Source organism: Nerophis lumbriciformis, linkage group LG02 (genome assembly GCF_033978685.3).
Source record: "Nerophis lumbriciformis linkage group LG02, RoL_Nlum_v2.1, whole genome shotgun sequence".
NCBI classification, from domain to species: domain Eukaryota; kingdom Metazoa; phylum Chordata; class Actinopteri; order Syngnathiformes; family Syngnathidae; genus Nerophis; species Nerophis lumbriciformis.
In genome coordinates, this window is record NC_084549.2 from 27,266,141 (window position 1) to 27,293,354 (window position 27,214).

At 39.0% G+C, this 27,214-nt stretch overlaps 1 protein-coding gene across 1 annotated transcript; it reads right to left on the reverse strand.

Moving 5' to 3' along the window:
• rrbp1a (ribosome binding protein 1a) lies at window positions 1–25,500 on the reverse strand. Its single transcript, XM_061960030.1, has 26 exons — window positions 25,292–25,500; window positions 19,487–20,542; window positions 17,261–17,415; window positions 17,050–17,172; window positions 16,215–16,367; window positions 15,999–16,117; window positions 15,740–15,893; window positions 14,862–15,000; window positions 14,408–14,589; window positions 14,307–14,341; window positions 10,928–11,003; window positions 10,760–10,797; window positions 10,599–10,680; window positions 10,482–10,516; window positions 10,334–10,400; window positions 10,168–10,257; window positions 9,996–10,085; window positions 8,189–8,275; window positions 8,024–8,116; window positions 7,886–7,936; window positions 7,713–7,793; window positions 7,557–7,640; window positions 5,558–5,635; window positions 3,889–3,987; window positions 577–720; window positions 1–512 (listed from the first exon to the last, which is right to left on the reverse strand). Exons 2-26 carry the CDS (start codon window positions 20,520–20,522, stop codon window positions 474–476), a joined length of 3,330 nt encoding a protein of 1,109 aa, XP_061816014.1. The 5' UTR covers window positions 20,523–20,542; window positions 25,292–25,500; the 3' UTR covers window positions 1–473.
• Window positions 25,501–27,214: the final 1,714 nt, after the last annotated feature.

Here is a 27,214-nt window from a genome sequence, read left to right on the forward strand (position 1 = left end):
TGTAGTTACACTGTAGTTTATTCATTCATACAAACTCAAATGCGAGCTGCTGTCCCGCTATGGAGGGAAGCCCAAAGGCCTTGTAGTGTCACCGTAAAGTGTTCCCATCAATCAACCACATTTAAAAAAAACATACAAAGTAATTGCACAAGTTGATGTACGTTTGACGTACAATCGGTTTCCCTTTTAACACTGAACCATGAGGAAATGTTTGGGTTATAAGGCGAAGGGGGGCATAAACATCATCTGACATAGCCAGAATTGTTGATGGAATGCGGGTTTCAGTCAAGATTGCAGCAGGATTACCTCCACTAATCTTACCATAAAATGTTCATATCCAACATTTGATTATTAGCGTTGCAAAACAAATGCAATTAACTACAGTACAAGAAAGAAATAAAAATTTTGGAATGCATAACTATGATAACTGTAAGGCATATTTGGTTTTGGTGTCAAGCGTGGTGAACTTCCTGTCAGACGGACGTTCCCTCCTTCAAGCCCGCAAGCTCTCCCTGAACAGATAAGATCAGGTGAGGCAAATGGAGCGGAGTCTTGCTGTGTACAAACATGCGCTACCTTGTCATCCTGGTGCTCCTGTAGTGTTTTCACCGTCTCCCTCTCTTTGGTCAGCTGCTCCTGAGTCGCTTTGAGAAGTTGCTGGAGTTTGGTGGCTGCCTGGCCAAGATCTTTGGACAACTTCTTCTCTTTCTCCAACCGCTCCTGAAGACATAAAAGGGAAACGTATATCATTAATTTTCTAAACGCGCAAATCGGTTGAGGGTCGCGGGTGAGCTGGAGCCCATCCCTCGGACCGATCAGCTCAGCACAACCTCTGTTCACAAACTTAATTGGTTCTTGAACGTGGTTCGGAACTAGCACATTTCTCAATAAAAAAAACAATGTAGATTAAAAAAAGAGTTCCGGTTTCAACAACATCCAAATTTTGGTAAAAGTCTTTACATTTTGAACACAATATAAAGCACTATACACTACCGTATATCAAACAAACATAACCACTTTCTATTTAATAAAGTCAAAACAACAACTACCTGAACGATCATTTGCAGCCGCTCTGATTGATTGATTGAGACTTTTATTAGGAGGTTGCACAGTGAAGTACATATTCCGTACAATTGACCACTAAATGGTAACACCCGAATAAGTTTTTCAACTTGTTTAAGTCGGGGTCCACTTAAATTGATTCATGATACAGATATATACTATCATATATACTATCATCATAATACAGTCATCACACAAGATAATCATCAAGGTGTATACATTGAATTATTTACATTATTTACAATTCAGGGTGTGGAGGGGGGGGGTTAGGTTTGGTTGTTATCATCAGTCATCAACAATTGAGAACAGAGAAATGGATATTGAAACAGTGTAGGTCTGACTTGGTAGGATATGTACAGCAAGTAGTGGACATAGAGATAGAGAGAGATCTGAAGGCATAAGAGAAGTATCTACATTTGATTGTTTACATTTGATTATTAACAATCCGGGGAGGGTGTTAGTTTAGGGTTGAAGTTGCCTGGAGGTGTACTTTTATTGCGGTTTTGAAGGAGGATAGAGATGCCCTTTCTTTTATACCTGTTGGGAGCACATTGCACATTGATGTGGCATAGAAAGAGAATGAGTTAAGACCTTTGTTAGATCGAATCTGGGTTTAACGTGGTTAGTAGAGCTCCCCCTAGTGTTGTGGTTATGGCGGTCATTAAGGAAGTAGTTTGACATGTACTTCGGTATCAGGGAGGTGTAGCGGATTTTATAGACTAGGCTCAGTGCAAGTTGTTTTACTCTGTCCTCCACCCTGAGCCAGCCCACTTTGGAGAAGTGGGTAGGAGTGAGGTGTGATCTGGGGTGGAGGTCTAGAAGTAATCTGACTAGCTTGTTCTGGGATGTTTGGAGTTTAGATTTGAGGGTTTTGGAGGTGCTAGGGTACCAGGAGGTGTTTAAGTCGGGGTCCACGTTAATCAATTCATGGTACAAATATATACTATCAGCATAATACAGTCATCACACAAGCCGACATGCAATCACACTGTCACTAGTACTGTGGTGCACTCAGTCTGAAATCACAAATCTCTGACTTGTAACAGCCAGGTAGCTACAATGATTAGAAAAAAAAAAACGAAAAAAAAAAACTAGGAGTGAAGGGGGTGAGGGCAGTGTCGACAACGCTGTGGATGCTACCTGTATGTTTCAAGCCAAACATTGCTTGTCCATTGCTTTCTTTGGAGAAAAAAGGCTAAAAACACTTAAAAAGCACAACAAGTAGCAATTAGCACAGGAGCTAACAACACTGCTCTGCTGCCTGAATGAGTAGTGATTAGCCCGCTCACAATGGATGTGCTGCCGGGGACAAAATGGCTGCTCTGCAAGGCACGCAATCGGTGGATGAAACATTCGTACACAAAGACGAGGTTCATACAACAAAATATTTATATTTGGTCTGTGGTTTGTAAATTGAGGTTCCCCTTGTACAGTATTTGTTACACTTCACTATGGACAACTTACAATCAACACTTTGAGGAGGGATAGAAAAACAGGCTTTGCTACACATCTATAATCGTGTACCAACTATATCTGGCAGTCATTTCCAGACATAGCAACTGTTTTTCATTATTTTGTTACCGTATTTTTCGGACTATAAGTCGCAGTTTTTTTTCCATAGTGCTCCAGTGCGACTTATATATGTTTTTTTCCTTCTTTATTATGCATTTTCGGCAGGTGCGACTTATACTCCGGTGCGATTTATACTCCGAAAAATACGGTACTCTTCCACAAACAAGTTAACCTAGCATGATGTTGCTGTTCAAATCTGGCTTCGGTAATGTTAGCAATGTAGCTCACAAAGCTATGCTCGTGTTGCTAACGTTTGTGTCCTCCTCTCCTCCTTACTGTTGCGTTGTTTGCGATACATCTTATCTATAAATGTTGGACAGGTGCAGGGTTACCGTGTATGATAGCCAGAGACAGGCGTGAACAAAACCAAACAGGACATAAAGTTCCTCAAGTTTTCCAAGGGCGTAAAAACTTTTGAATTCATACTTTTTTTGCTCAGATTTCTCAATAAACCTAATACATTTTCTAATAGATATGTTTTAGTTTTGATCCTTTTTAATGAATTTTGATCAGATCACAGGTTTAAATTCATAAAATAACTCATGTTATACTAATTAAAATTTTGACATTGGAGGATGTCAAAATCAAATAAAAACATTACATGTTTGGTATTTTTGTTTAGGGCTCAAGTTGGTTGATGGATATGAGCAAAGAAAGTATCTGCTGCTCACTGCTCCCCTCACCTTACCATTAATTGATTAACGTGGACCCCGACTTAAACAAGTTGAAAAACTTATTGGGGTGTTACCATTTAGTGGTCAATTGTACGGAATATGTACTGTACTGTGCAATCTACTAATAAAAGTTTCAATCAATCAATCAATCACCTCCCAGGAGGTGAACAAGGGGATGCATGGGTCAAATGCAGAGGTTAATTTCACCACACCTAGTATGTGTGTGTGTGTGTGACTATCATTGGTACTTTAACTTTAAAACAATTATGAACCAAAATGTTTTAATGCCCCCTTTGAAAAAGGGAGGACTTTTATGTCCTGTCTGGCTTTGGGGTATTGTTGAATAAACTGCCAGTGTATCGTACACCTGTGAAATAATTGGACATTGACTTTTGACTCCAATGACAAAATCATGTATAATGGAGTAACAAAATGTAAAACAAAATGAAAAACAAAAAAAGTCAGCCTTTGTCCGCTGAGGGTTAATTGTTGGGATATATGGGACTGTGAGATGAACAATACTAGATGTTCTAAAGACTACTACATTGTTTGGATGATGTATTTGAGATTATGACCACACCTTGAGCTGGACGACATCTTCTGTGTTGCCCTCTGGCGACTCCGCAGAAACCTTAAGTAGATCTAGCTGAGCCTGAAGTTCTGTGATAGTCGCCTGGGCCTGCAAGGAATCGCCACAACAGTGGTTAGGTTAGCGCATGTCGTCGCTGCAGCTACTGGAGTCATTTTTTTGTTGCTTCTGGTTTAACTGGGACAGAACCTGGTGACACACAAAGCGACTATAAATAAAGACACCTACAATACAGGCATCTGTGTGTTAGTCAGCAAACATTCTTGTGCCACACGTCCGCACACCAAAGCTGCTCGACCGGTTAGTTCTGCCTTCGAGCGTAAGGCTCATGTTAAACAGCTCGGATGATGTTCGCAGTCATTTCAACAAAGGAGAAGAGGGGGAAGCGATAGCATGCGAAAACTTAAAGGAGGGTTGAGAAAGAGCTGTGGTTAGTTGTGAGCTCATATGGTTAGCGTCAAGAACTACTGTGTCGCAGATGTACTAGGCATACTGAAAACAATACTTCGTTAGGGAGTCATCTGGATCAGGGCCGTAACCAGGATTTGACAAATACCGAGGTCAAAGAAAATGGTGGTCCAAGAGGAGCTTTGAAAGGCTGAAATCACGGGTTTTCCCAGTACCATTAAAAATAATATTACCTTGAGCAGCACAATGAACAATCCACTTTTTTAATTACTATGCTGAAGTTAAGCGTATTAAACAATTTCAACACCATTAAAACATAAATATGGGAACTCCCGACCTTCTGCTTTGAAGTACATGTCCTTGTCAGGCGCACCACAAGGGCTACCGGAAGTAATGGGAGAAATATATCTTAATATTCTAATCAGTGACAGCGGATGACGTGTCTGGGAATACAATTAAGTTAAAATTTCATATGAAGCACCTGGTCATTCAATAATGTACATTTGACACGGGCTTCTTCACACAAAACGCCCCCCACCCGACCTTATACGGACAGCGAAGCTCTACGCACAAGGCGTGTTCTGTGTGTAGGGCGGGGCGGCACCTGACTGACATGACAGTATTATACCAACAGCTAATCGCATTCAGGTAACACCATCATTGCAGAGACATCAGCATAATTTCATGTTAACATTATGTTGACGGCACATTTCAGATCGGATGATGTTTAAAGTAAAAGTGGACTTAATTCTGTAACAATTTTGTCTGGAGTTGTATTGAGTTTAGCTGTGCATGACCAAAGATCGTATATTGCGATAGGATGATCTACCACATTGTGATGTACAGCGCACACAATGTCCCACACAAAGTATCGTATTTTTCGGACTATAAGTCGCAGTTTTTTCATAGTTTAGCCGGGCTCCAGTGCGACTTATATATGTTTTTTTCCTTTTTTATTATGCATTTTCGGCAGGTGCGACTTATACTCCGGTGCGACTTATACTCCGAAAAATACGGTATATTTGCTTTCAGTTATATCATCTTCTTCTAAAAAAAAATACAGAGGACATGACCTCAGTGTCCCCAATGGTAGTTACGGCCATGATCTGGATGTGCATCCATGTTCAAAAATATTCTCTTTAGCTACTCGACAAAAAGTAGAGCTGGAAGAAGAAGGGAGAGTGAATGAATGTCCAGTACACAGTACTGTGCCTGGTGCCACAAGGGTGCCCTGTGACTCTCGCACCCTGACCTGACTGGGGTGAGCCTCAGTGGGGCCATTCTGTTCTCGCTGACCACTCATGGTGATTGGGCTCAGTTGCTCTTTGACCTGAAATAGGAAGCCGTTGCTCGTCACTGAATACATCACTTCCAGTCGCAAACGCCACCGGCACTCCGGCGAGCTTCTTGTCCGCATTAAGGAGGGACGTCTAGAAGGGTGTGTTCACACTGGACGCGTTTGGTTAGAACTCTGGTTCACTGGTACTTTTTTTTTTTTTGTGATATCTGAGTTGGTAAAAATTCAGTGCTTTAAAAAAAAAAAAGATTTGTAATTAAATATTCTAATTCAGTGGTTCTCAAACTTTTTTCACCAAGTACTATCTCAAAAAACACTTTGCTCTCCAAGTACTACCATAATGACCAACATTAAAATACAATAGTGTAGTATGCCTAAATATTCATTAAAAACAAGGCAGAGCTTTTATTAAACAAGTCAATTTAATATTTATTGCTACTGTAACATTACACACAGTTTGAACAGTAACACTGTGTTTAAATATTTGTTGAAGTGATTCTTTGGCGTATCACAAAATGGAGACCGCATACCACTATTGGTGAGCTTACCACAAGTTGACAATCACTGCTCTAATTAATCTCTTTTTTTTTTTAATGTAACCTAAAAAAATGCCAATAAAAAGCCCTTAACTTCAAGTATTTTCATTTAAATTACATTAATATTAAGATTGGTATTTAAACAAACAAAAAAAATCCTCCTAAAGTAATTTACAGACTTGAAAAGAAGTGGCCTGTTTTTACTAAAATAAAACATCAGCTCCTTATAAAATGCTCAAGTTTACACAACAAAAAACACTTTTCTGAGCAGTAAGTATTGAATGTTTAGCTTTTTTCTCTGCTTCAGATAATATAAAGTAAATAAAACAGAGCCATCAATCAGTGCTAGCATATGTAAAATAGTGGTTTAAGAGAACATATTTAACCTACCAGTATTATTGTTTATATTGGTCACAATTGCATGTTGAACTTTGCAAAACAGATCAGGGTTTGGTTTTGATTGGCTTTCCTGACATACTGTATGTTTTGTATTTATACATAAATGTGCAACATTGTCTCTTTTTTAAACATTCAATGATAAGAACATGAACTTATTGAATTACGAGCTTTGTTTTAATTTCGTCCAACGGCAAACGAGGCAGGCGTGCGCCTTTTGACACACATGGGGGATTAACACAACATTCTCCTTCATGTAAGGCTCTGATTATAAATATAATGTACACATCATTGTACATGTAATGTATCCCCATATCGATTTTAAAATATAATGTACATGTACATTGTACACGTAATATATCGCTGTATTGATTCTTAAATGTGTGAGAAATATTAATATTGGTTAGTTTAAAACACACTCGGAATTGACGCCATTTATCCAAAACTTGTGTAATGAATGGTTGCACGTTACGTGTGAAAAATTAAAAAAAACTGTCTACTCTACCCTAAAAACAATACATCATTAGAACTTGGAAGTATCAAAAGTGTGTTGATGGTTTGTATATGTTTATTATAAATATTTTACAGTATTTGTTATATAAAAATTCACACTATTTTAAGCTGCTAACATCAGTTTTGTGACAGAGTGAGTTTTTATTTTATTTTCCATGGCTTCACATTATCTTTGTGCCACATTGCGATAATGCTGTTGCTCTCAGTCAAGCATGTCAACTGTGATTAAAAAAACAGAACAAATGTAATCAATGAATTACAGCTAACATGATAGTTTGACATAAGTTTTTGTAGTTGCTTGGTTTGTGTTGAAAATATACCTCAAACAAGCTGCCCAATCAGGTTGCGACTTCCCTTTTTACTTGCCCAATTTGATGTTAAAGTGTAATGCAAAACATACCATGTATACTTCTCTGCTTTAATTCAAACCAGAGAACCAAACCATGAGTGTGAACACATCCTACATGAAACACAAATGTGCTGGCATTTGCCAAAGTACAACAAATCACCTTTAAAAGCTCCTCCTTGTGCGCCTGGGCCTCCTTGTGGGCCAAGCCCAGCTGGCTCTGACTCACAGACAGCTGCAGCTTTAACTGAACACACAGGACACGTCACATGGTTAAATGTATGAAGCTTCTGCAAACATCTTTTTTTAGAAAATCTACCTGTTCCATCTCCTCGGCGATGCAATGGTTGTCTGACTGCTTCTCCAGCTGTGCTTCCAGAAGCAGCATCTGCTCTTTCAGCTGCAAGAGATAAGCGGTTTTCCTCTGAATGATGATCAGATAAACATTATATGTACTCTAAAAAGGGGGGGTGGGAGGGAAAGAGTCCTAACCTGCTCTATACTTTGTTTTTCTGACTCCATCATGTGGACCTTTTCCAAAGCCTGGTCGCATGGAAGTAATGATACAGTAAAGAGTATCAGTACAGTTCCCGGGGGGGACTAAGGAGATTACAGGTAAACTTTGCTTACTGCTCTCAGCTGCTCCTCTGAGCTAGCCATCTTTGACTTCCACACCAGCTCCTCCTCTTCTACACTCTTTTGCAGATGTTTCAGCATTCCTTCCTGAAGAAAAGGGGGCCGAGTTGAGACAAAAAAGTTCCACACTTTAATCACAAAATATAATCTTTCTTCTACCGTTTCAGCCAAAACTGTCCTGTACTGTTCACAATCAGCTTGCAGGGAGCTGCGGGTCTCATCAGTCTCCATCTTTTCAAGCAACTCCTGAAACAATTCATAACATCAAATTAATCAAAAATAGTCTATGGCAGGGGTCGACAAACCGCGGCTCTGATGGATTTTTCACAGACACATTTTTTTCAATACCGAGTGCATTTGTGAAAAATAATTTCATCAATTCCGACTGTTTGTCAGGCTTTGGATGTGTAAAGCACAGGTGTCAATGTCATTTCATGTGGCCCCGTCACGTCATTCAATGTGGCCCGTCACTTCCTGCCAAATCATTCAATGTGGCCCGCCATTTCCCATCACGTAAATCAATTTGGTCCGCCTTTTTCTGCCACATCAACACTTTCTAGTGTGCAGTGCATATGCAGTCATATGCAACTGCATATGTGCTACACTATCTGATCATGAAACATTTTTTAAAGGTTATCAAAAATAAATACTTAATATCTGCTTGTCACCTTGACTTACATCTAGGGGTGTAACGGTACGTGTATTTGTATTGAACCATTTCGGTACGGGGTTTTCGGTTCGGTGGTGTACCGATCGAGTTTTCACACGAACATATTAAGTAGCCGCCTCCGCTTCCTTCTGCCTCTGTCTGTCAGTACTCTACACAGCACCCAGCATTGTCCCACCCACACAACCATCTGATTGGTTACAAACAGAGCGGTAACAGCCAATCAGCAGTGCGTATTCAGAGCGCATATAGTCAGTGCTTAGCGTTTAGCAGGTAAGCATCAGGCAGCGGACTCTCCCCAAATTATAATAAACACCTCCCAGTCAACTACTAGTAACATCACTATGAGCCCGTTGACCTTCTAGAAATATAAAAGGCAGTTCAGCTCGCTCGCAGTCCTGACTTGAGGTGAAGGCTAATTCGCTTTTAGCGTAACGTTAGCTCATTTTGCGGTGTGTGTGTGTGTGTGTGTGTGTGTGTGCGTGTGTTACAGACAGCAAAGCCCTGTCTGTCTGTTATTTCACTTTACCTTTTTCTGTGTTGATTGAGCTGTGTTGAAGCAGCAAAAAAGGACATTATATTAAATGAAGAGTTTCTGTCTCTGATAGTTGATATAATAATGTAACTGCATCATTAAGCCTACATAAACTCCATGGTGTTCAGGGATGAATAGTCTCTCCTATTGCTATTGTACCATTTCTTCAGCTATAGTTACATTAATCATTAGAAATGCAGCAGTCTAGTTTTGAATGGCAAGGTCCCTGCTATCACATGTTGATAAAAATATAACATTTACATAATAAAAATCAACTACAGGCTTCCCAAATGCTGTAATAAATTAAGCATGATGAGTTGATTTGAAACGGTTTAATGTTGCACTTTTTATATGTAGAAGAACATTTTTGTCATTGTATTTAATCTGAGCAACAACTTGAGGCAGTTTAATGTTGATTAACGTGGGCAGAATTATTATAGTGTTCCCAATGTTAAAAGGATAAAGCCATTGTTTACAAATTTGGTAAATAACCAAATAATTTATATTTTGTTGTTTTCTTACTGTACCGAAAATGAACCGAGCCGTGTCCTCTAAACCGAGGTACATACTGAACCAAAATTTTTGTGTACCGTTACACCCCTACTTACATCTGTTAGTAAAACATAAAATAATCAAAATCAGTTGCCTATGCAAACTCCAGACCATCTTTCTTATGTGGAAAAGGGGAACAATGGCTCTTTTAATAGTACAAGTTGCCGACCCCTGGTCTATGGTAATGGGAACTTCAAAAGATTGCAGCTTACTGGTGATGTTTGACTTGAATGAGATTGTTGGCTCTGCTGCTGGCTGAGAACCTCTTGAGCTTTCTGCGTAAAGGCTTGTAACCAATTTGGCTACACGGACAGAAAAATAGAAATAAATAAGTACATTTATAACCAGAATTAAAACTTCTCTTGTGGCATCAGCTTCATCTACCTGTTCGGTCTCTAAGGGTACAAGTGGGAAGAGTTTTTGCAGAGATTCTTTGGTTTCACTTTGAAAAGCTGCCATCTGGGCTGTAACAGCCTACAAATAAAAAACAAAATCAGCAGGGAGATAGAATGCCAAGTGTTCTAATGCAAGGTGTTCCAGTCATATTCACTTCATTTTGCTTGGCTTCCCTCAGCTGATCTTGTAGTGACGCAACAAGAACCTCCTTCTCTGTCAGACTGCAAACAAACAAAAACATTCAAATCAAAATTCCTGACCGATTAACGTGTGACTGAGATTTTTATGCTGAAGTAAATCACCTGCTCTTTATTTGCTCTATGGAGCCAATTGATTGCTGAAACAGAAAGGGCATGCACATAAGCCAATGTGATTATTTCCTGTCCAGCGGGGAAGGTACAGTAATGACGTGTGCTTACTGCTGTGTTCTTAAGTTGTACGGTCTCTTCTTTGAGGTTTCTAAGTTCGTCTTGAAGCGAGGCGATAAGGCTGGAATCCTCACTAAAGAGATCGAGATCATGTCTAAACAATCAGCACATATTAAAAAGGTGAAGCAAGCACAAGTCCAGACGAAACATACCTTTTATTCCGCTGCTCCAACTCAGAAATCGTGTTCTCCTGAAAAACAGTTTGTAATTAGCAAGGCCATTTATAATTGAATGGTTTTGATAAATAAATAAAAACTGTTCCTCGAATCATCAAAGGTACATTATTGATAAAAAAATCACAGTATATCCGAAACACTTACAGCAGCCTCCTTTTTCATTAGCAATTGCTTTAGCTCGTCGTGGAGCGTGTTCAACTGGCTGTCCCTCTCCTGCAGACTGCACATGGCATATAGAGTTAGTATTTGGGGAAAAGTCTCATCCAAGTTTTATAAAACATGGTTACATTGACAAGTATGTCCTTTTTTCAAAATACATTTCAGCCCTGAGAAATAAATGGTTGACTCCTAAATTCAATATTAATATTAGCAATATTAAGTCCACACTTAAAATTTTTGATCTCATACTTCTAAAACAAACACTTGATCATAAATTAGTCATTTGTATTTGTTGACTTGTGTTTGTCTTGATAAGGACACAAGACAGTAGCAAACGACCGTAAGAAGTTGTGTAAGATATATTAATGACAAATATTTTGAAAATCTTTTGGGCAATTTTGAAGAAATGCTATCTTTTGCACTAATCTAATATATCTTGCAAAAATGTAGCTTAATCCAGATTATTCCACTCTAGAATAATTTAATACTAAAAACAGTGGAACCTCCTTGTACGAAACTTTCAATTTACGAATCACAAACTGAATAAAAATATGCCGCGGTGTACGAAACTTGTCACAGTGTACAAACGTTTCATCCACCTATTTTGTGCCTCGCAGCCATTTTTTGGCAGTTTGATCTCCCTCCAGGGATAGTTCAGTCAGCAATACAGTGCTGTCTTTGGCTACTGTACTCAGTGCAGGATGTTTTTTTTAATTTATTTTTTTAAAGCCTTTTTACAACATTTTTGTAGTTTGGGACGACGTGGCGCGGTGGGTAGAGCGGCCGTGCCAGCAATTTCAGGGTTCAATCCCTGCCTCTGCCATGCAAGTCACTGCCGTTGTGTCATTGGGCAAGACATTTCACCCTTGCTCCCAGTGTGTACGAATGTGTGGTGGTCGGAGGGGCCGTAGGCGCAAACTGGCAGCCATGCTTCCGCCAGTCTCCCCCAGGGCAGCTGTGGCTACATAATGTCACTTACCACCACCAAGGTGTGAACGAGGAGTGAATGTATGATGGGTTCTCATTTCTCTGTGCGCACTTTTAATGTCTAGTGTATAGAAAAGCTCTAGATAAATCTAATCCATTATTATTAGTTATGCTAGCTCAATATGAGTCCAAAGAAAGCAACGGACAAGCGGTGTGTGGTTTGAAACATTCAGGAAGTTGATGTTGGAAAAAAAAAAAAAAAAGCTAAAGCTGTGATGCGTTTTAGAAATGAATGCACTGTCTGCTTAATATAAAAATATATATATATATATATATTTATATATATTAAATGTTATTATAAATGTGCCCATTATCCGACAGGCTTCACATTTACAATTGCACAGGGTGCAATCTGCTGGAAGGGGCGCCAAATTGCAAAATCTATAAATAAAAAACTCACGTAAATACAAATGAATGTATAATGAAACACACTCTGCACACTTATAAGGGAAGTTTACTTTTAAATTAACAATAAAATGTCAATACAGTATTAAAAGTCTTTAGGGCAGGTGAGTAAGTATTTGTGAAAGACTGTAGTCATGGGCAAACTTACCATTAGGCAAACACAGGCAGTTCCCTGGGGCCCTCAAACGTCTCATAAATACGATTTATAAAGAAGTATCGTATTTAAAACACATTATTTTTGTCTTAATTTGTGGGCTTAAACACACACCATAATGCTCACTCAATCATGATTGTTTCAACAGCTCTCCCTGCTTCCCGTGCTGTGAACTATTCCATGTTACTTCGGATACGTTCCGAAACACTTATTGGCGCGGTTTTGAGAGTTTAATTTATAAAGACCAGAAGAGAAGAAGGCGAGAAGAAAACAGTTTTATCAAAACTAGCCGAGGTGTCAACTGTCAAGCTTTTTCTAGGTGACAGCGAATAAGGTGTACAACAGCAGCAGTCAGCAGCAGCACTGCTATCTTTTCATCGCAAGTAAGGGAGTATTAAACCCTCCACATAGTAAAGGATTGTAAGACGAGGGCCTTGTAACATGTAGTGCAAGCAAAGCAGAAACTTGAAAGGCATTTCTTTGTTGTCAGCTTCGTCTAGAGGAGTCTAGTTTCCATGCGACCGTCGTCAAGAGCTCCTTTTTACGCACCAAAACTTTCGGCTTCACAGCAGTAACTGTGTATGTCACATCTGGTCAAAAATTGTGTCAGAGAAATGGTGACAATTTATTACCGGTAAACGATTTTAGTTTCTCTAAGTTACAGTAAAAGTTGAGATCAGTGACAGAAAAAACCCCAAATGATTAATATGAAGCTTGCATGATGGTTCCTAGCAACCAATGGTAAAGTGCACTACATTAACAAGTTTCAGTTATTTTCTCAGAGTCATTATTTAAATAGCTTATATTTTTTCTTTCGCTTGTTGTGTTGCAAATGTATTGTCTTTACATTTTAAATTATACAGGTGGGGGAGTGCAAAGTCCACTACATTCTGGGGCGTCAAATGATGGCGTTACTACATTACATATATACTTACAGTGTATATATAAAACCTTAATGGAGGTGTTTGGATGTTTTTAGGAGATTTTATAGGCAGAATAGAGCGACTCACATAGGCTTCATTGTAAGTGGACTTTTCATCGCGTTTATTTACTATTTAAAATGCATTAAAAAAAAAAGAAAAACAAACGTGTTCTCTTACATGAGGATTGTGAATGATAGGCAACATTTTTTTTAAAAACATGCAGTTCCTCTTTAAATAGATACTTAATCCAAATATTGACTTTTGTTGCCAGTGGAACACATTATTCACATTTACATTGTTTCTTATGGAAACATTTTCTTCAATATATTAACTTTTCTATTAACGAACTCTGTTCAAGAATCAATTAAGTTTGTAAATGGAGGTTCCACTTTACTTTCAACTGATACATTTTCTCGCAAAGTTTTAGTCTACCACTTTTTTGTGTATTTTGTACCTGAAATACATGTATAAATATTCACCAAATTAAAAAAAAACATAAATTTGGCTGGAGTTGGAATATTTATGGGTTTGATTGTATGCATTCGATGCACTAAATCAGTGGTTCTCAATTTTTTTTCACCAACTTGGCTATCCAAGTACCACCACAATGACCAACAAAATAATACAGTAGAGTAGTGGGCCTAAGTATTCATTAAAAAATAGATAATTTATTTAACAAGTATATTTAATATTTTTGGCCACTGTAACATTACACACAGTTTTAACAGTAACACTGTGTTTGAATATAAAAAATAAAACACTGTACTTTAATCAAGTGATTCTTCGGCATACCACTAGATGGAGCCCGCGTATAACTAGTGGTACCTGTACCAGTTTGGGAATCACTTCACTGAATACATCAAGACCAGTTATAAAATAGGAAACAAACATGTACCTGAGCTTTAACTGTTGTAGTTCTGTAGCATTTGCCTGTGGAGTAAAAAAAAAAATTATGAAAATAAATGAATAGTCACAGTAAATAAATCAAACTCTCACCTGGTCATGATCCTGCTCTTTTTTATTCTGACTGGCCTCCAGTAATGAGTTGATGGATGTCAACTGCTGCACAAGCTGTTGTTTCTCAACTTGTGATTCCTGCAGCTGAGCATTGAGAGCGTCCACCTGAGCAGAGCGCTCCTTGACCTCCGTCTCCAGGTGGCCAATTTGTACCTGAAATTCTGCATGGAGAAAGTCGGCTCATTATTAAACAGCTCCTAAAAACATAATTTAGCATAATTTGTCGAATGGTTGCTTCCGCTCGCATAAAGATCATCCACTTGATCAAATAAACGCTAATGTAGCCTCCGGATTTAACCATTGCAGACAACGAGTACTCATTGTAGTTGAGTAAATAAAGTGGCTACTACATGATAAAATATGACACAACAAACAAGTAAAAAATACAACAACCGCACTGTTCATTCTCCATTCATTCAATTTCTAATCTAACCTGAGAGTGTGCTGCTGTCCTGCTGGGCTTTTTTCAAAGAGTCTTGCAGGTTGATGTTTAGAGTCTGTGTTGTTCTCATCTCCTCACACACCTCCTCTAGTTTCCTCTGCAACACTTGCTCGCTCTCTGCATGACTGGCCTGCCAATAATACAAACAATTTAAAATGGTGCAACAGCAGATGGCAGTTAATATTCAATGCGTCCTTCCTGGATTCAAACTCAAGCACTTAATTTGGAGACTTTTCCTGTGCCTACTACTTTGTTGAATTGCATAATTGCTCAAATCCAAAATAAAAAAAACATTACTGAATGAGCTTTGACACGACACATTAATGGACATGTATTAGTATGCCAGCATACTAAGTGTTGACTAAAAGTATAAATCATTGCATAATAGCCTGTTTAAAGACCTAAAATGTGTAGAAGGGGTGGAGTTAATGATTACCGAAACACCTGACTGCTGGTAAAAGCAGACTAACTTGCATCACATAAACAGAAACTGGCAACATTTCCAAAGTAGGTGACTAATTGAATGACAGAACAGGATGCACAGTTCAACAAGGCCTCGCACTGCCATTGTGTTGTGTTAGCGACAGTGTTGTTAGTGTTGTTATATGCTGAGAGATACAGTGAGCTTGAGCAAAGAGATGCTCAGACACGCACACATTCCAGCTGCTGCTGAGACACGGTTTCCTACTAGCTTTATCATTTGTGTATGTGTGCATTCCAGCCCAGCCTGAGATCTGTGCTTCCAGAGCAATTAAACTTGCTGTAACATTACCCAGTCAGATGACAGGAGGCAAAAGTCTAGGCATGTTGCAATTTAGAAAACAACATTTTGGAAATGTCTTAAAAAATAACTATAATAAAGGCCGAACCTGTAAAGCGGAGAGCTGCTTCTCAGTGGCAGAGACTTTAGCCTCCAAGCTTTTCTTCATGTGTTCATTGGTGTGCAGAATTTCACTCTTCTCTCCAAGCTCCTTGGTTAGTTTTCCACATTCCTGATGCAGTTTGGCTAGCTCTGCATTTTGTCTAGGGACAGAATCAAGTGTGAGAAAGGCGTTTTCACAACACATGTTTGTTCAAAAGTTTGGAACTCCGGATAGACTGTAAACACTGTACTTAATGTGCACTTACTTGCTCTCAGCCTGACTAGTGGCTTGGTTGAGGGCGTCGCGGAGAATAGAGTTCTCCTGCTGGAGACGGGCCAGCTGGGCATTGGGACCCTTTTCAAGTTGGTCCTGCAGGCCGAGAATCTAGCAGATAGTATTGAAGTTTTGTTTGTAATCTTGAATCGACGCACAAATGTTGACGCTACACTGGTAAATCACACTATTATGTTGAAAGACTAACTTTTGCATTGAGCTTCTGTGTTTGGGCTACATGGTCCTGGTAGCTGGCCTGCATGCGAGCTTGCAGAGCAATCATTTCCTGCTCCCTCTTGCTTAGCTGGGAACTCAGCCTAGTCTCCACACTAGCCACCTTGGACTTCTCAGCCGAAAGCTCCTAAAAGCAGACAACAATGAATTACAACTTTTTAAATGAGCAAAAATGCTTCGAATTTATGGATAGTCTCCATCAGGGTTATGGCGCCTCAATCCTGATAATTTTGCCCAGCTACAAATGATGTTGCGTGTTTATTGAGTATGCATTATACACTATAGCAAAACGGCACAAGCCTACGATTTCCAGGACATCACTTGACCCAAATATGCATATATTGCATACATAATTTGTGTGCAAGATGTGTACTTTGTGCACTTAATATCTTAAAGCTCTTTCAGCAGACTTCGCAAGGAGAATCACATGAAGTGTTCATACACATTGTTGTCTACTCTCATAACGTGATGTTATGCTCAGCAAAACTAAGGTGAGCATCATCAAGGACCAATTATTACCATTCCTCTACTACCACCTAGAGGACAAAATAAGCAAGCCAATGTGTGTATATATACACAATATACTGTAACACTCACTGCTTTGACAAATGCATTTGTCTTGTATTTTACAGAATGCATTTTCAAATGTTGTGTTTACTATTTATTTTCACAACCATTCTGCTAGAACCTTTTCTAACTTTACACACAGCTTGTAATTTTTGATGTGATTTGTGTTACAGTTGTAGGTGCAACTGGACCAACCAAACCCATACAGAATTTGGACCTTGAGGAAAAGATTACCCTCATACCTTTGTGAGATCTCTCACACGGTTCTTTGCTGCAGAAGAGTCCTCTTGTTCGGCCGCCAGTTGTTTCTCCTTCTCCTCTAGTTGTTTCTTCAACATGGCCACCGGGTCTCCTTTCTGAGTGGCCTGCAAAAGCACATGAAGCACAGTAATGCTTAAGTGTCCCTCTTCATTAGGCAACCAAGCATCCAGTAGACCAAATCTAGTTCCATACCTTGTGCCAAGTATCCTGGATGATGCCAACTTTCTCAGACAGCATCTCGATGAGCCTGTGGGCTTCTGCCTCACTGAACACCATGCTACTGACAGTGGACACTAAAACCTTGTAGGGCAGGTGCAGTGGTGCCTCGGATGGATTCACTGCTGCCACTGTACAGGAGAAGGACAAAACAAAAAGTTGAGCTTTGAAAATAAATGATATAAGTCTGTGGCACCAGGCAAAAATAAGCCTGAGGATATAAGAACCGCACCCCCCCTGACTGCTCAGGGCCCTGGTAGACTTTTCTCGCTGGCAAAACAGGGCAGTCATGTTTAGACAGGCTCTGCCCGCCCACGTGCCAGAAAGACCCAGCACTGCTCTAACAGAGTATTATTTCTGAGTAATGTGAGTGTAACATACATGAGTCCAATGCGTCTGTAATATAGAGTGGATATAAAAAGTGTACACAGTTTTCTTTCTAAAACGTTAAAAGATTTAAGAAAAATAATGTTTTATTTTACTTACAGTGAAGCCATTCCTTTTGAAAGCTTCATCTGACGTATTTTATTGAATATTATATGAATATGCTGAGCTATCCAGCTCCACTACTCTTCAGTAGGTGGCGGTGTTGGGCGTTTGTTGAACCACAGTGCCATCATTTGTTGTTGCCCCTGATGTTTCTTTTTCTTAGTAGCACATGGTGGTTGTGTTTCTTTTTTCTAAATGCACATATTCTTGCAAAGTGCACATTTTTGTACTTTATCATGTACATTTTGTATATCTGAATTTTAATTTTAATTTATTTTTCCCATTTGGCTCATAAGATTGAGAGAGAAAAGAAAATTGACAATAAAGATGACTGACTTGAATAGGTTCTGTCGGATGTGGTTCATCACTTCCCTATTCGTCCCTATTGCAAATGGACTTTACCCAACTCTTTGCAAATTTTTGTAGGAAAAAATGTAGGTTTTCTGTAATCCCTCTATTAAACTAACCAATGATGGAAAATATGTGATGTATCATATTAAAACGGTATACAGTCGGGAAGGGATTCATTTGGCTCCATTCCTGGGTGAATCTCAAGTGAGAAGAAGGTGGGGGGTTAATTAATTTGCAATGCGGTCTGCTGAAAATGATTGAAAGAGCCATTCCACATAGCAACTGATCCTGTGGTCAAAGTTGGAATTGCCACAAAACACATTTTAAGATATTCTACATTTATTGCTGTCTGGCGGCTAAAGTGGATATTGTGCATGTCACGTTTCATGTGTCAGGTAAACCACGATGAATGGGGCCATATGAATCCTTTTCCTACTGTACCAACCAACAATCAAAATAAAACTGTGCCTTAGAGCAATATATATATATATATATATAAGGGTAAAGTGTCAAATCAATTTTCAGATGAATTGCTATTCTTATTTGTAACAATTCTTAATCGATTCGAAAAAAATTAAAAATTTTTTTTCCCCAATCTGTCCTATCCAGCCACTCAGGCAATTCATATTGTTGATGTAGAGGCCCTTATCTGCTGTACAGATTTACTTTAGAAAAGAGAAGTGTTGGATACTTCTCTTGTTACCTTGTTTGTATATGACTTTATTAAATGTTTAAGAAGCATTTTATTTAACAAAACCAGTTGTCTTTTAAGTAATATAGAAATTGATCAGAGTTGTTTGTCTTTTTTATGGAAAAATGTAGTTAATCCTAGAACTGGCGTCCAATATTATTAAAAAAGTATAGATTTTGAATCGAGAATCGTTTTGAATCGAGAATCGGTTCGGAATCTAATAGTTAGAATTAGAATCAAGAATCAAAACAAATCGAATCAAGTGGTACCCAAAGAGTCACAATTAAAAAAAAAATATTACTTCTCATTTTTAACCATCATAAAATCACGCATTTGCTAAGGTGTGAGGTCTGGTAGAATTGAACAAACTGTAGAGAACATTTCCATCATTTCAGTAGAACTGTGGCAAAATGGTCCATAGTCCAAAATACCTGTCTCACAAGTCGTAAACCTCGAGCTATGTTATATGAGAGCTATGTTAAAGTAGAAAAGACCACTAAACTGCTTATGAGCGACTTAAATGCTGCTTTGCTTCGCAAAAACATTTTAGAAAATGATGACCCCGAAGGGAATAAGCGGTAGAAAATGGATGGATGGATGTTTGGAATTAATTCTTCACAATAGGAGAAATAAAATTGGATAAATTCAAATGTTTATAATAATGCACTTACCAGTCTCTGACTTTTTCTTGGAGGCCTTCTTCTTGGGCTCCTGAGTTTTTGGTGCAGGAGCGATGGTCTGCTGCAATCCCACCGGGGGCACAGCCATGACGGGAACATCTTTAGTGACAGCTTCTAGTAGCGGGGCAGACTTGGTAGGTCCTGAAGACTTGGTTGGTGCTGCTGAGGCCTTAGCTGTGACCGCAGAAGACTTGGATGGGACTGAGGGGGTCTTCCCAGAGGGAGGGGCGGGCTTCACCGAGGTAGGGGCAGACTTGGCCGGGGCAGGCGCAGACTTGGCTGGGGCAGGCGCAGACTTGGCTGGGGCAGGCACAGAATTAGCCGATGCAGGTGCAGACTTGGTTGAAGGAGGGGAAGACTTGGAAGTGGAAGAAGCAGATTTGTTTGAAGTAGAGACAGGGGAGGATTTAGTTGCAACAGGGGCTGGACCAGATGCAGAAGATGGGGCAACTGCTTTAGTTGGGGCAGATTTCTTGGCCTGGATTGGAGCAGGAGCTGCTGAGAGTTTGACTGGCGCTGGGGCTGCAGCAAGTGGACTAGACTTCTTCTTTTTTTTTTTGTCTTTAGGTGAAGGTGCAGGTGAGGGCTCAGCAAGAGGTGGGGTTGGTTCCGCAGCTTTGGGCTGTGGGTCTGCGGGTGCAGGGATTTCAGTTGGTTTCACCTCAGTAGCTGGGACAGATTTGGGGGCAGGAACAGGAGCAGCGGCCACAATTGGGGCAGCAACAGGTTCAGGGACTAGATCAGCTTCACTAATCTCATCTGTTTTTTCTGATTCCGGGATCATTCCATTGGGTTTTTCATCCTTCTTCTTTGCACGGTTCTTTTTGTCAGCCGTTTTATCTTTCTTCTTTTTGTCCGTACGAGATGACTGTATCTTACCTAACTCCTTACGCTGTTTAGCCAGTACCTCTTCATAAGAGGTCTCCTTCATAGAGAAGGTGGAGACAAGAGCAATCCCAATTACAGAGATCACCATGAATCCACCAAAAACCATAATCCCGAGAGTCTGAGGGTCGTAGATATCCATTGTTCAATGTTTTTGTTCACCTAAAAAGAGGGAAAGACTTTTTAACATGTAATGGAAAGACAAAAAATTGTGGTACAGCAAGACCAAAACCCATAGCGAGTGGTGAAAACCCGGCAATATAAGACGCACTCATTACATGCCCATTTTTGATACTCTAGTCTAAACCAGGGGTGTCAAACTTGTTTTAATTGAGAACCACATCGCAGTTATGGCTGTCCTCTAAAGCCACGTTTTAACAGTGAATAACAGAAATCCGTATTTTAATACATATTTATTATATTTATAATTTAAAAAAAACATGTGAATTAAATACCTTCAATATTTTTTTTTTAAAAACAAACCATGTTGTAGCTGTTTTTAAAGTCAACTTTTCTATTTATATACTACTATTAGTTTATTGGGAGCAGAGGTGGGTAGTAACGCGCTACATTTACTCCGTTACATCTACTTGAGTAACTTTTGGGATAAATTGTACTTCTAAGAGTAGTTTTAATGCAACATACTTTTACTTTTACTTAAGTATATTTATAGAGAAGGAACGCTACTTTTACTCCGCTACTTTTACTCCGCTACTTTTATCTACATTCAGCTTGCTACTAATTTTTATCGATCTGTTAATGCACGCTTTGTTTGTTTTGGTCTGTCAGACAGACCTTCAAAGTGCCTGTCTTACTGGTGACGTTTCACTTCATTCCACCAATCAGATGCAGTCACTGGTGACGTTGGACCAATCAAACAGAGACAAATGGTCACATGACCTGACTTAAACAAGTTGAAAAACTTATTGGGGTGTTACCATTTAGTGGTCAATTGTACGGAATGTGTACTGTACTGTGCAATCTAATAATAAAAGTTCCAATCAATCAATCAAAAGTGTGAAGGAAAAAATATACTTTTTTTATTTCAACCGTACATCCCGTCAAAAGCCTCAAGACTGACCGCACATGAGGACGTTCCTGTCTTCACAATAAAAGTGCCGCTCCATCGCGCCTGCGCTTTCAAAACAAGAGTCTCCGAAAGCCAGCGCAAACAAGCTAGCAAGCTACGGAGTTTGACGCCAATATATTTCTTGTAAAGTGTATAAAAACGAATATGGAAGCTGGACAAATAGGATGCCAAAAACCCACCACTTTCATGTGGTATTAGACAGAAAGGAGGAACTTTTCTTCTCCTCCATTTGAAAACGTGGACATTATCATCACTACTGTCTGATTACAATCAATGCAAGTCATCAGAATCAGGTAATACACCAACTTATATTCTAGTCTTCATTAAAGAAAGGAATCTATATGTTAAACATGCATGTATATTCATTAAAACACCTTTAACATGTAAACAAAAACAGCAAAATAAATACATATAAATGATATACTGTATATATCAATGTATATATATATATATATATATATATATATATATATATATATATATATATATATATATATATATATATATATGAGTGTGTATGTTACTCATCAGTTACTCAGTACTTGAGTAGTTTTTTCACAACATACTTTTTACTTTTACTCAAGTAAATATTTGGGTGACTACTCCTTACTTTTACTTGAGTAATAAATCTCTAAAGTAACAGTACTCTTACTTGAGTACAATTTCTGGCTACTCTACCCACCTCTGATTGGGAGTAATAAAACGACATACTCTTGGCCGATACAACACAATTTAAATAGAAATTACCACAATATATTGCCAATCGCCCAGTTATGACTGAGATTTAATTACCGATATTGCAGTGGTTTTGTCAGAGCATGAACAACATGTTGCTATCCACAACTCACATTTAAAACATTTTGTTCATCTGCGATGCACTTTTTATTTTAGTATGCATTTCTTTCTTGTGCATTGCTTTTTTAATTTGAGCTATTTGAGTTACTTTGACAAAACAGAGAGGCTTTTTGTGTTGTACTTACATGACTAGCAACAAAGAAACTCATTTATTTAGGAAGAGCTCCACTCTCCACTTGTATTCATGATAATTTGTAGTCATGTGTCATTCAAAATGTTTGAATTGAACAACAAACACAGCGTTCAGGGAAATGTTCTTTGACCCTCAGGTGAGCTACTTAAAATCAGCTCACTCTGTACTGGTTGGAAACCCTTGTTTAAATAAACTCATGCATACTTTAACAGGTTAACACAATTGGAAAAACAGTTTTAACAAAAAAGAATACTATAAAATTAAAGGGGAACTACACTTTTTTTGGAATTATGCCTCGCATTCACAATCATTATCAAAGACACGACAACGGAGGGATTTAAAAACAAAAGCATTCTAACTTGTAAATAAAAGTCTCTTACAGGAGAGCCAATGGGAGGTCCTCTATTTCGCCAATAAAATCCAATAAATAACCATTCAGAAATCGGCAACAATACTCCATTTACATTTAGTGAATTGAATATTAATCAAGTATTAGTGATACTGTTATTATAAGCGCTAACGCAGACGAACCACAGTATCTATAGCGACGCCGGGATCACTACCGTGTGTCCCTATGTTTGTATGTCTCGCTTCCTTGCTCCCTGTTTATTCTAGATCATAAATCATGCATCTCACCTGGACAGAAGAAGTCTGAGGGCGTATTCTGACAAGTTGTTACACGTTGACAGCCATTTAGGCGAAAACGACATGAAAAGACGCTTGGTCCCCCAGGACCCCATGTCCCTGTTTCTTCGCGAGGATTATGAAACATTCTTCATTTGAATAGGAATATTTGAACATCCTAGCAGTCAGCATCTTAATGACAGCAGACATTGCACAGTAAGTGATGTTTTATTATTTTTGTTGGCTCTTCTGAAGTCTGCAGTGAGTAGTAATCAGTGATTAAGGGGGAAGAAAAGCAAATGTTGTGATGCGTGTTTTAATTTAATGTGCCGCGTATGCTTAAAATAATCAAAATACATAAATATTAAATGTTATTATAAATTTGCCGGTTACTATATTACATTTATAATCACATCATGTATATAAAACCTCAATGGAGGTGTTTGTATTTTTAAGAGCTTTATAGGCGGAATTGTGCAGCTCCCGTAGGCTCTATTGTAAGCTGACTTTTGATTGCATTTATTTAATATTTAGAATGCAAAAAATAAAATAATTACATACATCATCATGTCCCTCATAATGATTGTGAAGATCGGCAAAATTCCCCAAAAAGTGCAGTTCCCCTTTAAATGTAAAGGTCCATTAATCTTTGCCATGTCTATTTACTCCCTTTTAATAAGATGTGCCTAAAGCAGAGGTTCTCAGATTGTGGTACCAGGCTCTATCTAGTGGTACGATAAAGAAACACTTGATTAAAGTACCAGTACAGTGTTTTATTTGTTATATATTTATACACAGTGTTACTGTTAAAATTAGGTGTAATGGGACAGTGGACACAAAATAATACATATACTTGATAAAATAAACCCTCTGTGTTGTTTTTAATGAATGCTTTTGCCTACTACGCAACTGTATTTTAATGTTGGTCATTAAGTTGGTACTTGGAGTGCCAAGTGTCTTCTGAGGTGGTACTTTGTAAAAAATAAAAAAAAATAAAAAATTTTGAGAACCGCTGGTTTAAAGATTGAAAACGTGCACTATTATCCGTTGCCTTCGGATGTCGCTGTTCTGCACTTTCAAAAACGCTTGTCTTGAGGCGACATAAAAAACTGGATCAGAATCCAACTTTTCTATTACGTAACTTGTTTAGGACTTCTTTTCATTTTTAATTGACACTTGAATAAACTTTCATAGACTATGAAAGATAGTAAACACTTAGGTTGGTTTACACAACTGTCAATGCAGAATCCTCTATATATACCTGAATGAATGAGCACTTATAGGTTAAATTAATCTTAATTCATTTCAAATGTGGATATGGATCCCCCCCCCCCTTTTGTCAACCAAATGGAAGAAATGTAGCGTTTCGTAACAACGTACATGTGCATTTAAAAGCTCTGCAAACTGGTCAAGAGAGGGACGAGATTATACAACCTCCCATTTTGTCACGTCACACATCAGGACATCTGCACACGCACACTCTCACGACTGATTAATGTACCTTTTAAAGAAGTTCTTTTTTTCCCAGCAGTACTTGAATCCAACACACCGAATAAAACTGAGCAATTATGCAAGAATGAATTGACGTTAACGTTGAATAAAAATGAACGGTAAAGTGACAAACTTAAGCACATTCGGGTCAAATGTGCATGCGTGGAGTAAAGTCAATACGTGTACGTTGCACAGCTGCAGGGCAAGAGGTTTTCCCACGACAATGTGTGATCCAAATTTCAACATAAACTCCACTTCCGCATAATAATTGAATGTCGGTATTCGTAGAAGACTTTACTTCGCCGACTAAAACTACGGCACAAACTGAGGACAATAAGAGCAAGCGTATTAAAAAAATAATATAAAAAATAAGCAAATTTTGTGTATTTGAGGAAATAATACGAGGCTTAGAACATTTTAATCACTCATTTTCTGACTAGCACGGCGGCTAACACGGTGAATCAATGAACTTGGCTAGCGTCTTGAACTTTCTTACAATGACGTGTCAACAGAAAAGTGTGGACGAAACAGACAGCGGGTGGGGAGAAGAAAAAAAATACCCCAAAAAATACCCCCCCCCCCAAAAAAATAAAAATAAAAACGAAATTGAAGTAGCTTGTGTGCACTAGTACGCAGCTTTAGGGTTACCAGAATATAGCCTGACAAGCTAGTTGTCGCTGGCTAGTTTATGGACGTGGAAATTCCTATTCTCGCTTACCTCGCTAAGGATGAGAATGTTGTCTGCTCGGATGTAAGAAAAGTGGGTGATGGAAGGTAGCTTTCAGGTGAAGATGGTACCGCTTTTGTAGGGTATTTGCAGCGGTCTAGCTTAGTTGCTTTCCCCCCAGATGTCTCCCCCTAACTCCGCTGGGCAATCGCTGGACTACTGTGAAGTCGTGGCACTTGGAGCTGGCTAGACGTGCTGGCCCCGTGCCCCAGATAGCTAGCGTTAATCCTGGAGGCTTCCAATTGGCTGCGAGGCATTCATACCGGAAATGAGAATGCTGGGACTTGTAGTCCTATCGAGAACAAGCCTTATGAATAGGCTTACAGTTCTGTTACGGTTTTGTCAAACAAAGGGTGGTTGTTTAAAAAGAAAGTCGCTGTAAGTCCGCATCTTTCTTTAAGAATTGTATTCCGTAAAAGGGGGAGATGGTGCGAAAATATTGCATGTGGAAATATGGTACAACTATTCAACCAGGTGTTCTCTAATGCAGGGGTTCCTAACTTTTTTTTATCTTGGGGCCCAACTTTTCCACTCAATTAGTAATCTTAGTCTGGATTTTTATCAAATTCAATAATTCCCACCTCCAAAGATATGCACCTGGGGATAGGTTGATTGACAACACTAAATAGGCCCTAGTGCAGGGGTCACCAACGCGGTGCCCGCGGGCACCAGGTAGCCCGTAAGGACCAGATGAGTAGCCCGCTGGCCTGTTCTAAAAATAGCTCAAATAGCAGCACTTACCAGTGAGCTGCAGGGGCGCCGCTAGGGATTTTGGGCCCCATGAAAATAATCTTTACAGGGCCCCCAACACAGTGTCATTATTTTTTCTGTATTATAATTTAATCATCATTAGGGGCCTCTCTGGGCCCCCCTCCATCATGGGCCCCTAGAATCCGTCTCCTTTACCCCCCCTTTTCGGTGCCCCTGGTGAGCTGCCTCTATTTTTTAAATTTTATTTATTTACTAGCAAGCTGGTTTCGCTTTGCTCGACATTTTTAATTCTAAGAGAGACAAAACTCAAATAGAATTTGAAAATCCAAGAAAATATTTTAAAGACTTGGTCTTCACTAACTGACAAAGAAACAGATAACAGATTTGGTGTCCAATTCAAAGTGTGACATGATTTATTTAAAAAATTTGAGAGTTGACTTTTGTATTTTACATAAGTTATTATTTGTACAAACATGGTGCAAAGTAATTCATGATTTGTTAAAACATGTTAGTGGCTAGCTAGTTAAAATGGGATATTGTGATTTCACAAGACTGTCTTAGAAGTGATCATTTGAAAATGTTAAATTTGAAAAATGTGCACTTAGAGAAAATATAAAAATAAAGTGTTGCACATTGATATTTATCTGGTTCTATATATATTTATTGTGAGAAATCATTAAGATGATCAGTGTTTCCACAAAGATAAACATTGATTGATTGATTGATTGATTGATTGATATCATTAATTATTAATAATAACATAGAGTTAAAAGTAAATTGAGCAAATTGGCTATTTCTGGCAATTTATTTAAGTGTGTATCAAACTGGTAGCCCCTGCGATGAGGTGGCGACTTGTCCAGGGTGTACCCCGCCTTCCGCCCGATTGTAACTGAGATAGGCTCCAGCGCCCCCGCGACCCCAAAGGGAATACGCGGTAGAAAATGGATGGATGGAAACTGGTAGCCCTTCGCATTAATCAGTACCCAAGAAGTAGCTCTTGGTTTCAAAAAGGTTGGTGACCCCTGCCCTAGTGTGTGAATGTGAGTGCGAATGTTGTCTGTCTATCTGTGTTGGCCCTGCGATGAGGTGGCGACTTGTCCAGGGTATACACCGCCTTCCGCCCAAATGCAGCTGAGATAGGCTCCAGCACCTCCCGCGACCCCGAAAGGGACAAGCGGTAGAAAATGGATGGATGGATATTTA

Bases quoted from the DNA above. Each gene is read 5' to 3' on its own strand.
- rrbp1a (XM_061960030.1), bottom strand. From the start codon at position 20,522: ATGGATATCTACGACCCTCAGACTCTCGGGATTATGGTTTTTGGTGGA. The intron at 17,416-19,486 runs GTAAGTGCATTA...TCTCCTGTACAG, and splicing joins CAAGAAAAAGTCAGAGACTG to TGGCAGCAGTGAATCCATCC. The intron at 16,118-16,214 runs GTTAGTCTTTCA...ACTATCTGCTAG, and splicing joins CACAGAAGCTCAATGCAAAA to ATTCTCGGCCTGCAGGACCA.